At 43.3% G+C, this 12,314-nt stretch overlaps 1 protein-coding gene across 28 annotated transcripts in view; it reads left to right on the top strand.

Moving 5' to 3' along the window:
- IFTAP (intraflagellar transport associated protein) overlaps nt 1–11,051 on the top strand; it is a 57,967-nt gene extending 46,916 nt beyond the window's left edge. For 27 of the 28 annotated variants that reach the window (XM_045194193.3, XM_045194197.3, XM_053924718.2 and 24 more), the window contains 2 exons: nt 2,467–2,612; nt 9,068–11,051. In XM_045194193.3, the coding sequence (XP_045050128.2) occupies nt 2,467–2,612; nt 9,068–9,232 (311 nt within the window). In that variant the 3' untranslated portion in view covers nt 9,233–11,051. The remainder of the gene's footprint in view (nt 1–2,466; nt 2,613–9,067) is intronic. The other variant, XR_008426892.2, reaches the window with a different exon arrangement.
- Nucleotides 11,052–12,314: the final 1,263 nt, after the last annotated feature.

The following is a 12,314-nucleotide window of genomic DNA, read 5'->3' as shown; positions in this document are numbered from 1 at the left end:
AGTATAGAATTTCCTCAGAAAACTGAAAATGAAACTGCCTTTTGACCCAGCAATTAAGTTTCTTAAAGCACTTCAGTTTTAGAAAGTCTTTCAGAGACTTCCGAAATTCCATTCCCTGCCATTAATGAATACCATCGTTTCCCCTCCTGAGAGAATAGGCATATGTAAACAACCCACCCATGATTATAAAATGGCTAAAAGATATGGTAGTTTTCTTCCTAACTGTCTTACTGGACGATTCTCCTACATACTGGTTTTACTCTTTTTATGAATCTGTCCTTTTTAGAGTTAAGGCTATTCAATTTTGTTCCAGTTATTCTCTGATTAATATTTTTGTGTGAAAATCTTATCTCTGTAACAAAGTTTAGTTTTTGTGGGTTTTTAAGGTAGACTCTTGGTACTTGCTGTTCAGTTTAAAAGTTGAGATGCAGGAAATTCATTTCCTGTCTCCAAGTATTTGTTGAGCATATACTATGTATAAGATGCTGTGTTAGGCACCAATAGTATGCATTTGTGCATTTTGCTTTTGCACTGAAGAAATAAATGACAGGAAAAGTGTGGAGGATTCTGAGTCTGAAGGAAGTGTTCCCATGGCAATAGGATTTTTATGAGAGAAAACATTCTTTGCAGAATATCACAGAGGTGAAGAGGTTTAGCAAAGGAATTGCAGAGTTGTCCTCCTTGGTGCATAATACTGTCAATCAGATTTTAAATAGCTCTGAAGGCAGAATTGATTTTTATCTGACACACGAACTGATGCTTGCACTGGCCATCAGCGGGTCTGGTAGGTATTGGCTTTTACATTGAGATGCCCGAACCTTTCCCCTTTTGCCTTTGTTGTTGGCAGGCCCCTAGCCAGGCTTGTACCAGTCCTGGGCCGTTACACCAAGTTCGGCTTTGAACTCATGAATAGATATATTAGAAAGCCAATCTTTCCACCAATCTTACTGAGTTTAAAAATATTTTCCCTGGGAATGATATGTTTAAGTGCACTTAACACCGCCTAACATGCTAATGTGCTATTGTAGTGACATTTCTTGGCCCTGAGTTTGGATGTATAATCTGATAGGTTTAAATAATATTTTTAGTGAAAATGCTTATTTAAAAGAAGTTTGTAATGCGACATTATGGGCTTTGCAGACAGACTGCCCGGCTCTGGTACTTTCTAGCTGTGGCACCTTGAGTGAGGTTACTGTCAGTGCTAGAGCTCATTGCCTGTAAGACGGGAAATAAGAGAGCTGTTGGATTAGCTGAGTTAATAATGCAGATAATGTGTCAGCTCATAAGAGTTGGCTATTATTGTTTTTATTTCTGCTAGTTAATTAGGTCCTACTTTATGGTTTCAATAATTAATCATAGTAAAACTACCTTCTTCACCATCCCCCCGCCCATACGCTCAGCTTCTAGGCTCTCTGTGTTCTCTGTTGCTGGAGTTTTACAAATTTTTAATTATGTTTTTTTGTGAAGGTGATATGCCACAGTGGTGAGAGATGTATTTAAATAAGTTTCAGTTTTTGAATATTGAATCGTGCTCTGTCATCTCCCTGTATATGATGCCACTGGCAACAGCCAAGGCATACCTCTCGGTAATTCATCAATTCCTCGGAGAACACATCTTCATTAGGATCATCCCCGAGTAGCAGGCAGCATTGTCCCGAGCCAGCTGCAAGTTCCTGGCTCGCTCCAGCAGCTCTTCTGGTCCTGTGAAAATTTAGACTAAGGAGGAAACCTGTTGTGCTTCTATCTGTTTTCCGTCCTCCTTAGAGAAAGCTGTGGAAGAGCATCAGTTGTCTGTGGTGCCTGCACGGACTGTCAAACGTGCAAAAATAAGGGAATACATCCCCTTATAATGGCTTGGTTGATCAGAGAACCAAGCCTGGTTATTGAACTCTCGCAATTGTGCCAAACAAGCTGGAAGCATGCTTTGTTGTTTGCAGGTGTTGAAAATTAGACCATGCATTCTGAATATGACAGAGTAGCTCATTTTTCTGCTGAAAGTTAAAGTTCTTTCCTTCAGGCATCATTGTTTTTTAATATGTTTTTTTTTTTTGAAATATTGCCATATCATTATGGGATGAAATCAACAATCCATTTCCTTTCTCTTTACCCCTCAGGAAAATGAGGCAAAAATAGCATTGTCTTGCTTTATTTTCCTTGTAGAGGTAGAAATTGGGTTGAGAGGTGAGAGGCACGAATAAGTTACTCCCAAACAATATTTCTCCCGGGCCTTTCGGATAGAAAGTACCTTTGCAACAGTAAGATAAAAATAGATGCACGAAGGAGTTCTGCTTTCTAGGAAGGGGAATCCCTTGAGTCAAGTTCCCAGCGGAGGACAGGCATTGTGAGATGGACTTACTCTATTTGAACATGTTTCCTTTATTCTTTTGACTACGATAGGCTTTAAGATGATTTAGTTCACATGTGAACTCAGTGAAAGGATCAAGTGACATATTTTGTATCCAACAGATTTGCTGCTGCTACTGCCTGGAGAAGTGGAGCAGGATGTAAGCACCCGTGTCCCTTCGTACGTTCCCTCCATCGTGGCCCAGCCCCTGACCCCCGGAGTAAAGCCAGGGCCCCTGGCGAAAGGAGCGGACGAGCACAGGGACGAGGTACTCCTCAGGGAATTCAGTCCGTCTCGAAACTGCCTGACTTTGTAACTTGTGCTTTCATAGAAACGCTACTAGACCTGTGTGCTTCTGTATTTTTCTCAGATTTGGAAACATTTAGAATTCAAGTTGCTTAATGGGATCCCTCTCACTGCCATCTATCTCCAATGCATATATTTCTTTTAAAACACAGAGAGCAGTTATGTTTTCACGTGGAAACTGTCTTTGTTTCATGACGTGTGCCACGCGCTACCTGGAACAGCATGCCAGAAGGGACAGCGGGTTTCTTATCTCTTTTAGTCTGAACCAGCCTTTTCCCTCTGTATTACTGTTTCTAAGGTCCTATAAACATCTTGCAGTAGTTAAAGGAAGGCCAGGCTGCTACAGTAATTCAGTGGCTGGAGGAGATAGAAGTTTATTTATTTCATGCAACAGCCTATGAAGGGTCTTTAACGTCAGCAAGTGGCCCTGTGCCTGGGGCTCGTCAAGGTTCCTTCTCTGGGACTCCACTCTGCCTAGGGCATCATCCTCAGGTGCATGTTGCAGGTCTGGTCACTGTCCTACCTGAAGGGGCAGGGGATGAGAGCGTGGGGCAGCCTGTTTCCCCAGGGCTTAGGACTCAGGGCTCTAGTTCTGCTCACTTTCCATTGGCAGCCACTCAGTTGCATGCACAAGGGAGGCTGGGGAATGTCATGCAGCCATTGGCTTCCCCAGCAGGTAGACTGGAATCTCTGCCACACGTTTCCTCTCCCAAACGCACAACTTGGAAGCCGTCTTTTGCCATCATTTCCAACTCTTCTACATGCACTTGACAAACTGCGCCTGCTGAGGCTGCTGGTGGTGCTGGATGTGACCTTTGTACCCTGCGTACCCTGAGGGGTCCTGCACGCACAGAGGGTGTTTGGGGCTCTTTATTATTGCTTCCCAATGAAGCCCTTAGGGTGCTTCTCGATTATTTCATTGTTCGGGCACTAGTCTGTCCTCGTCACTCATTACAGAAGCAGTTCTTCAGTCAAAAGCAATCCACACATTTCAATTTTAAGTTACCCCTTTATCGTAAAACTTTGCTCACTGATACCACAAATATATGTCCAGCATGCTTGTAGGTTTATGGTAAACCCTGCAATTGGTAACCAGATAAACTGGTAGGGATAGCCACTCCTCAGTGCGCTTTTTGAATTATGGAATGCTTTCTTGAGTAGTAAGAAATCAAAATTGCAAGGTTATTTCTAGCAGGAATCAATTTCTTTCAAAAACTTATATCCTTGACTTCCATTGTAATCATACAAATTATTTGGCCAATTAGTGGTCATGGCACCTAGTGCTATTACGGAAAATTTTTATGAAGTGGTTTTACTTGATGGGTTAAAAAATACCTGAATGATTTCTGGAATCTGTCAAATAGCCAGTAAAGTGCAATTTAAAACCCTGTGTATGATCGTAACTTCAGAAGGAATATAAATTTCTTTCTAGAAAATGTGAACATTTTTTTATCAAAATGATAGAAACATTTTTTTGTGTTAGCAAATTCGTGAGACACAGGTGAATAATTTTCACTTTTTTTTTTTAGATTTTGTTTATTTTTAGAGAGGGGAAGGGAGGGAGAAAGAAAGAGAGAGAAACATCAATGTGTGGTTGCCTCCCACGTGCCCCCTACTGGGGACCTGGCCTGCAATCCAGGCATGTGCCCCCACTGGGAATTGAACCGGTGACCCTTTGATTTGCAGGCCAGCACTCAATCCACTGAGCCACACCAGCCAGGTCAACTTTTGCTGTTTTTTGAACATTTAGAGTGATTATCTTGGTTTGGGGTTTTATTTCTAACCATTATTTGTTGAACAGACTTTTCAGAACTGTCTAGAATCACATCACTGTTCCCACTCTGCCGTGGTTTAATAGTATCAATCTTATTTTAAAGAACCCAATGCCAGAGAAAGGATATCAACATCAATTTTTAGAAAATATGTCTTGGAAGGGCTGACCAAAGGTTAGAGTTACAGATAGTTGTTCTCTGTGACTTCAGTCTCCAAAGATGAAAATGTATCTTGGATCTCCTGACTTCCTGTTTTGCCTAATAAGGACCCGTGCCTTGCTCTGGCCAGTGTGGCTCAGTTGGTTGGGGCATCGTCCTATAAACTGAAGGGGTCACGGGTTTGCTTCCTAGTCAGGGCACATGCCTAGGTTTCGGGTTCAGTCCCTGACCAAGGCATCTATGAGAGGCAGCTGACTGATGTTTCTCTCCCTCTCTCTCTACCTCCCTTCCATTCTCTCTGAAATCAATGAGCATGCCCTTAGGGGAAGATGAAAAAAGAATGAATCTGTGACTTCCCGATATGCACTGGGCGAATTAAAAAATTACTTTGTAATTTTATCATTGGTTATATACATGTGCATTTTCCACAAACCACCCACTTTCTATTTGTGAATAACTAATAGTTATTAGTTATATAGTTATTAATTAAATAGATTAATTTAGTAAATCTATTTAAAACAAAATTTTATTTTCATCCTCACCTGAGGATATACTCACTGATTTTAAGAGAGAGAGGAAGGGAGAGAGAGGGAGGAGGGAAGGAAAGGAGAGAGCAAAAGTGAGAGGGATGAACGTTGATGTGAGAGAAACATTGATTGATTGTCTCCCATAAGTGCCCCGACCAGGGACCGAACTGGCAACCTTTCGGTTCACAGTCCGATGATGCTCCAAACACTGAGCCACCCTGACCAGGGTGGTTAATCTGTTTTGATGAAAAGAATTCACATTAGGAAGATGAAAAATTGTGAGTTCCTCCTCCCACCCTCAACCCATAGAAGACATCAGAAGAAATTCTAGTATGTCAATGGGGTTCTCCTGTTTTTCCAATTCATTTTGGGACTTTACAATTTTTCACCTGTGTAGACAGTTTATTTACCATATTGCTTTGTAAGAGAGCCTGTGGCTAAATGCTGCTGTTATTGATTAGAGCATTAGTTCTGTTTTCTTTAATTGGCCTGTGTGGTACTGTGAATGAAAATGACTCCACTTGTAGCAGTCTCTCTTAGAAAAGTCACATGAGCAATTTTAAGGAAACTAGCAGTTTTCTAGTATTGTACACATTCTACTCTCTGAGAGGCTACAAAAAGATTTCAATTAGATTTGAAATTAGACACCTGAAATCCACGTATTTCTCTCAGCTCCTTAGGCAAAAAAAACAAGTTAATAACTTAATTCGCAGTTGTTTTCTGTTTAATAGCAGGGGGTTTGGGCACACATTCTTCCCTTTGAAATCAGTCAGAATTTGAGTTTGTAATCTCAGCACCCTGGAGTCTTTTAGCTCAGGACCCGAAAGTGAACCTAGGTTCAAAGAAGGGAGTTAGTTCCCCAGCTGTGCCCCCGTAGCCAGCAGCTGGAATACGGAAGTGGGTTCGCTACATTACTGTATTTTAACACCTGTCTTTCTAAGGTCACAGTGGTATCTTCTGAGCTGCAGTGTGTACCTAGTTTCATTTGAATTGCATATGCGCCCCTTTAGTGAGTCTCTGTACTCATTCATGCGTGTCGTCATAAGCTAACTTAATTGAAGTGCAGAACGTCAGCACTGGTGCCGAGTTCAGCGCTGTGGGTATAGTGGACATGCAGTGAACGTTGGGGGAACAAATAAGTAAACAAAAAGCCTCCCCACCCACAGGGAGCCCTCCACTCCCCCGGGGGAGCTGCTCCTCAGGGATGCCTGCTGAGCCTCCTGCTCTTCCCACCCACATGCTGAGGTCCACTGTCGTCCACAGGACGACCTTTAATGCTCTCGTCTCCCAGTCTGTCTCAGGCTTTCCTTAGAGCTTCCGGTTTATGTGTCTGACTGCCTGTGTACATTTCTGTCTGGATTCTGTTAGGAACCTACAGATCGTCCCTTTCCATACCCAAATCAGTCATCAAGTGCTACCAAGTTTTTTCTCTAATGTTTCCGAATCTCTTCTACCAGAGCCCCGTTCTCATTGCCTCTTGCCTGCATTGTTTCAGCATGCTCCTGACTAGTATCCTGTCTCCAGAGCTATCCTCTGTTTAATCTGCAGAGTGTCCTGGCTCGATGCGATCTCCAAGAGGGCAGGGTATCTCTCTGTCTTCTACAGGTCTGTCTCTCTAGCACCTGTCTCATCGGAGGTGCAGTTAAAATTTGAACAAAGAAATTTATCTGAAATGCATAGGTGACCAAGTATCTACCCCTCTTTCAAAGTGTCTTTCAGTGACTTTTGTCATCGTTAGGACAAGCAGCATATGAGACCTGTCACGTTCCGGCGCCACCTTCATTCCTCTCTGCCACTCTGCACCTGGCACTCGATGCCCGGGCAACACGGCACGGCTCAGAGCCACACGTGTGAAATGCAGGGTCTTACTCCTTTTGGCCTGCTCATGAGAACTCCCCTTGTCCGCAAATCTCTTCTTCCCTCAACCTTGTTAACTACTGTTACCATTTAAGGTTCTCTTAGATATCACCCCTTCCAGGAAACAGTGAGACTTCAGCTAGGGAGAGTGGCTAGTAGAAGTCTAAGCAGGTTTTAGATGTGTCAGGGTGGACTTCGAAGTCCTTGTAGTGGGCACATGTGACTATGGGAAGCCTGAAACTTGGTAGACACGCGGATGCCAGTCCTCTAGCCAATGTAAAAGGGCAGCGGGAACCCCATTAGACCGACTGCACTGGTAAAGATGGACTTCTGTCCCCTGTGGGGTCCCCTGGAATGGGCTCAGGGTGGGGCCAGGCCTGCCCGCCTCAGTGCTGTGGCTGAGCGGGGCTGGAGACTGCTGGGGCGCTTACGTTCACGAAACGAGCACGCTGAGCCCTTGGCTGCGTGTTTCTTCATGTGAGCTGCTCTCAGCCACGTCACCCCGTTGTGACTTCGTGGTGATTTGCTTCCGGTGTACAGGTGCTCTTTCGTATAGACAGTCATGGTGGTGTGTGGAGCCTCGAGTGCGTTTTAAATTGTGTGCTCTGGGATTTACTTAGCTTAGTTAGGAAAGGTCTTTTCTCCCGAACAGCTACGGCTTGGCTTAGGGAACACTCCGAGGCTGATTTTCGCTGGTGTTTTTGTGAGAAGATGAACCTTTGTCTGAAGCACATTAGTTTGGATTCAGATCGTGCTTCCCTCCCTTACTCATTGTGTAGTCTTGGGCAAGGTACTTAACCTTGCCGCGCGTTGTGCGAGGGGTTGTTTGAGGGTTGCGGCTAATGCCCACGCACTTCCCAGTACTGGGGCTGGCGCTTGGTGGGAGCCCGGTCTCTGGCAGCTCCCGTCATTACCTCTGTCAGGAAAGCGCGCACTTTCTATTGCAGCGAACAGGACACTAACGAGTCTCTGAAATCTGCTCTGTTGCTGTTTTTACTAAGAGAGGATGGCAGGCGGCTGGGTGTCTGCCATTAACACCGCACGCCTGACTATGCGATTCACCTTGCTGGGCAGACAGGAGATGTCTACTTTCTGTGGTTGTGTTTTGTCCCCCACCTGTAGTAACAGCACAGTTTCTGAGCTGTATGCTTCATTTTCAAGAACATTGCAAAAGCCACTCAGTGGGATCATTTTCCAGGCAAGAATATTTAAAGCTGATTACAGCTTCAGGGCATTTTTTTCATTCTTGCATAAACCATAGTTTTCAATTATTTCAGCATCGCCATTCATGTTGTAGAGCTATGCGGAGGTCCTGGACGATTTCATTATGTCACACACCGTGTGCTTTTGGAGAGGCTTTTTAAGGAGTGATACAATGAGACTTAGAGCATTCTCTTTTTGTTTATTGGAAAAATATGCCCTTTAAAATCTCTGTTCTTTTAGGAAGTCTCTAAAACACAGATTATGAATAAATAGATACAAGATTACTACATCTCTTTGCAGCTATTCTGACTTACAGATAAATTCTGTAATATTTGAAATATTCTGGGTAGGACAAAGGGATCCTAGACTTTTTAAGGTGATATTATATGTTTTAATTCTGACTGTTATTGGCCCAGGAATTATAGGTATTATCTAAAGGAGCAAATGTATTGAGTGTAGAGTATTTTTAACTTTGAAAATTGTTTTATCGATATGTCTTTTATAGTAAATGGTAGAAGTATATTCAAGGTTGATCAAAATCTTAAGATACATTTTTCACACTTTCATGTGACTGTTAGTTTTTCCACGTGCCTCCAGCCCTAACACTGCAAGTGGTAACAATGTTACGGATGTGTGCGAGAGAGTCTCCCATTCTTGCCGTGGGCAGTCAGTTAATGACATTCATTTAGAGTCAGATGGTGCAAATGGGGCACATTAAAGGGCTTCAGTTAGGTCAAATCAAGTAATTGATTTTATTCCTTTGCTTAAAAAGAGCTTAATCAACTGAGAGAGCTAAAGTCTAAAAAAAGTTTAATGAAATATGACTAGGGAATTTATGTTTTCAACTTCATCTTCATGTACAATGATGGTGAATGATTTCCCTTTGTTACCTCCTGTAGGTACTCGGGGATGAAGTTCAGCCCTTCCGTCTTGATGATGAATTTGATTATGATGCTGTGATGCTCACCCCCAAGTTCACGCCTGCAGAGATAGATGCCATCAAAGAACTATCCATGCAGAGGCAGGAGAACACCGACTCAGGCTTGGAGGAACCCCGTGACTGACTCACCAAGACATCTTCCTGTTTTTTATTTTGTTCTTATTCAAGCAACAATAGAATAAAAGATAGGCCTGCTGTAACCCCCTTTGTGGAAACTTATGTGCACGTGGATTTGTCAGTTATTTCTCTGTAGGGAGATGCTCCTGACGAGGCCACAGAGGCCTGTGCCCTCACGGAGCTCCCTCTGCCATGCTGACACTGCAGCCTGGGGCCAGCAGCGGCCAATGGCCCCGGCAAGTGGGTTCAGGAAGCAACGCCTACCGAAGGGTCCGTTTTGATGAGATCACTGCATCTAGGTACTGCGCGGTATTGAAACAGATTGGAAACACCTCCCACCTTTTTGGGGGTGAAGCACAGTCTCACAGATAGAACACGTTCTAGCACATAGAGAAGAGTTGATTATGGGGGGGGTGGCCGGCCCCAGCCATCTGCACATTTTGGTACGAATCTAGTGCTGAGAGGCTGGCCTTCTAGGATTGATTGGGAAAGGTTTCACTGAAAAAGGAGGCCTCTGAGAATTGATTATATGTCACGTATGAAATTGTTGTGCTTTGTTATTACCATTGTGACGATGGTTATGAAGCACAAGTAGTGATCTCTATCTGCAGAAGCTTAAAGTATACTTTGAAAAGGCAAGACGTAGGAGAAGCAACTAGAGAATGTGAAAATCCATTATGCAGTGCTAACTGTGTAGAGGTCGCATAAATGCATTAAGAAAAGGAGACTAGGTGGAGGAAGGCACAGGCGAAGGGGGAATAGTATGCATGCAGTAATTTTTATTATAGAAGGCATCAGTAACGTGTCAAATATACTTAGTCTTAATGAGTTTTCCTGTAGCCCTGTGCTTGTGTGTATGTATTTATAAAAATGGCCATCTATATTCCTTACAAAAGAATGCTTCTGATTGAACGTTACAATGGAGTCAAGTGGTTTCTACATCTATTTTTCTTTATCTAGTCAACAGACTTTCATCAAACACCCTTTATGTGCCAAGACAACGGGGAGGACGAGAATGAATTGGATGTGGCCTGATGTTGTGGGGAGAGAGATGTATATGTACAAATACCTACAGCCGACCCACACTGTCCAACAGAACAGCCACGGCTGCCTGTGGCTGCTGAGCAATGGAAATGAAGCATGTGACAGAGGAACCGATTTTTAAATGCTCATTTTATTTAAAGTACAAAGTTGATATTTAATGCAGTTGTAAAACTTTCAAGCACGTTTGGAGAACTTGGGTGTGCGCATCTAGACTTTTTCAGCTGTAAATTTTATGACATCTAAATACAGATAGATTTTTTTGATGACAACTTAGTGTCTGAATTTAAAATATGCTGCGAATGCGAAATACACATTGCATTTCAAAGGATAACTATGAAAAACTGTAGAATATCTTGTTATATTTTTTATATTAATTACATGTTGAAATGACAATATTTGGGGTATACCTGATTAAATAAAATGCATTATTAAAATTCACCAATTTCTTTTTACCTTTTAAACAAGGCTCCAGAACATTCACAGTTGTACATGGGGCTCGCGTGCTTCTCCTCGCAGCTCTGCAGGAGGGGGTGCTCTGTGTTGTGAGGGTCACATGTACCGAGAGCCCTGGGGCATGATTCAGTCATGCCTTGGAGATCGGGGTGGGGGCGCTTCACAGAGGAGGTGGTGCTTGAGCTTGGTCAGGAAGAAATCAGGAGTTTTTGATTGCAAATGATTGGAATAGCTTGTCTGAGGAGATGATAGGAGCCCGGATCAAAGCAGTGTAAGGGGAGGGCAGGGGTTTGATTAGAGATTTGGATGTAGAACTAGCAGGCATCCTTGACTGATGCAGTGTGGGAGTGAGAGGGCAGCTGGGCGGGCGAGAAGGTCTTGGCATGCCATCTGTGTAACACACTGACTTGGGACAACCATGTTGTGACGTGATTGTTCACAGGACCAGAGACTCTGGACTCAATACGTACACAGCATTTTGGTATTTTAAATAAAGAAAAGACTTCACCATAAATACCTCTAAATTGTATGGACTTAAATAGTTTTCTAACAGGAGGAACAAAGTCATCTTTCCAAGTGTTGAAGAGGAACGATACTGCAGTGTCGCATCTCGTTAACTAGGCGGGGTAGGTGGCAGGGGATGCTGCGACATAGAGCCCCCTGTCTGCAGAGCTGGTGCACTGGGTTTTGGTTTCATTCCTTTCGGCAATTGTTGATTCCTGCATTATTTGGGGCAATTGTGCATTACAGCAAAAGTGACACTGGAAAATGGGTCCCTTAAAGCCTTTCAATGAAATAGTTTTCTCTCAGTTGTACCGTTACTCTTGCCCTAACTAGCAGCTACTCCTCCATGACTTTCAGCTTTATGGATCCCTCGAATCGATGTAAATGGCTTGTTTTACGTTGGCTGGCAAACCCTAACCAATGCCTCTGGCAGAAGCCTGTGCTTACGTTGATGGATAATGCTTCCGTGGATCAGGCAGCGCCTTCAGCAGTGAGACTGATGCAGAGGGGAAGGTAAGGGGATGCGCCTGTGTGTATGCACCAACATGGGAGGGACGAACACGAAAAATTTTAAAGTATCTTGAAATAATGTGGCATTGGCAGCACAAACCAGCTTGAGTGAAGATTTCAGTCCTGTCACACCAGTCCTAACTTGTTCAGGGTGGTGGCATGCTGAGCGATCTTAGGCACAGAAAAAATAGTGACCTGGTATTGAATCTGCCTGATTCCTTCATCAAGAAATTTTCCCCCAGGAACGAGATAGAATGGTATCCTCATTTGAAAACAAAGACATGTCTTCTATGTAGGTGACTGGTCAAATTAAAATATGAAGAAGATGAAAAAATTTTCATTTGCTTGTTTCTTGGAGGTTAACAGTAAATGCATACAGTGGCATGGGAAATGATATGAAAGAGGCAGTCTTATTGGGAGTTTTCTAGAAAAATACTTCTCATTATGAGGAAGAGAAATCCATCCCTGACCACGGCCTGTCCAGCACTTACATGATATGGCCACTGCTTCCCTCTCCACTCTCAGCATACCTTCTTCCTTATTTTGTGTGATGTTCTGGCCAGTTTGTGTTGGTTTTT

The sequence above is a fragment of the Desmodus rotundus genome, chromosome 5 (genome assembly GCF_022682495.2).
Source record: "Desmodus rotundus isolate HL8 chromosome 5, HLdesRot8A.1, whole genome shotgun sequence".
Lineage (NCBI taxonomy): Eukaryota > Metazoa > Chordata > Mammalia > Chiroptera > Phyllostomidae > Desmodus > Desmodus rotundus.
This window is presented reverse-complemented; position numbering and strand designations above follow the sequence as displayed.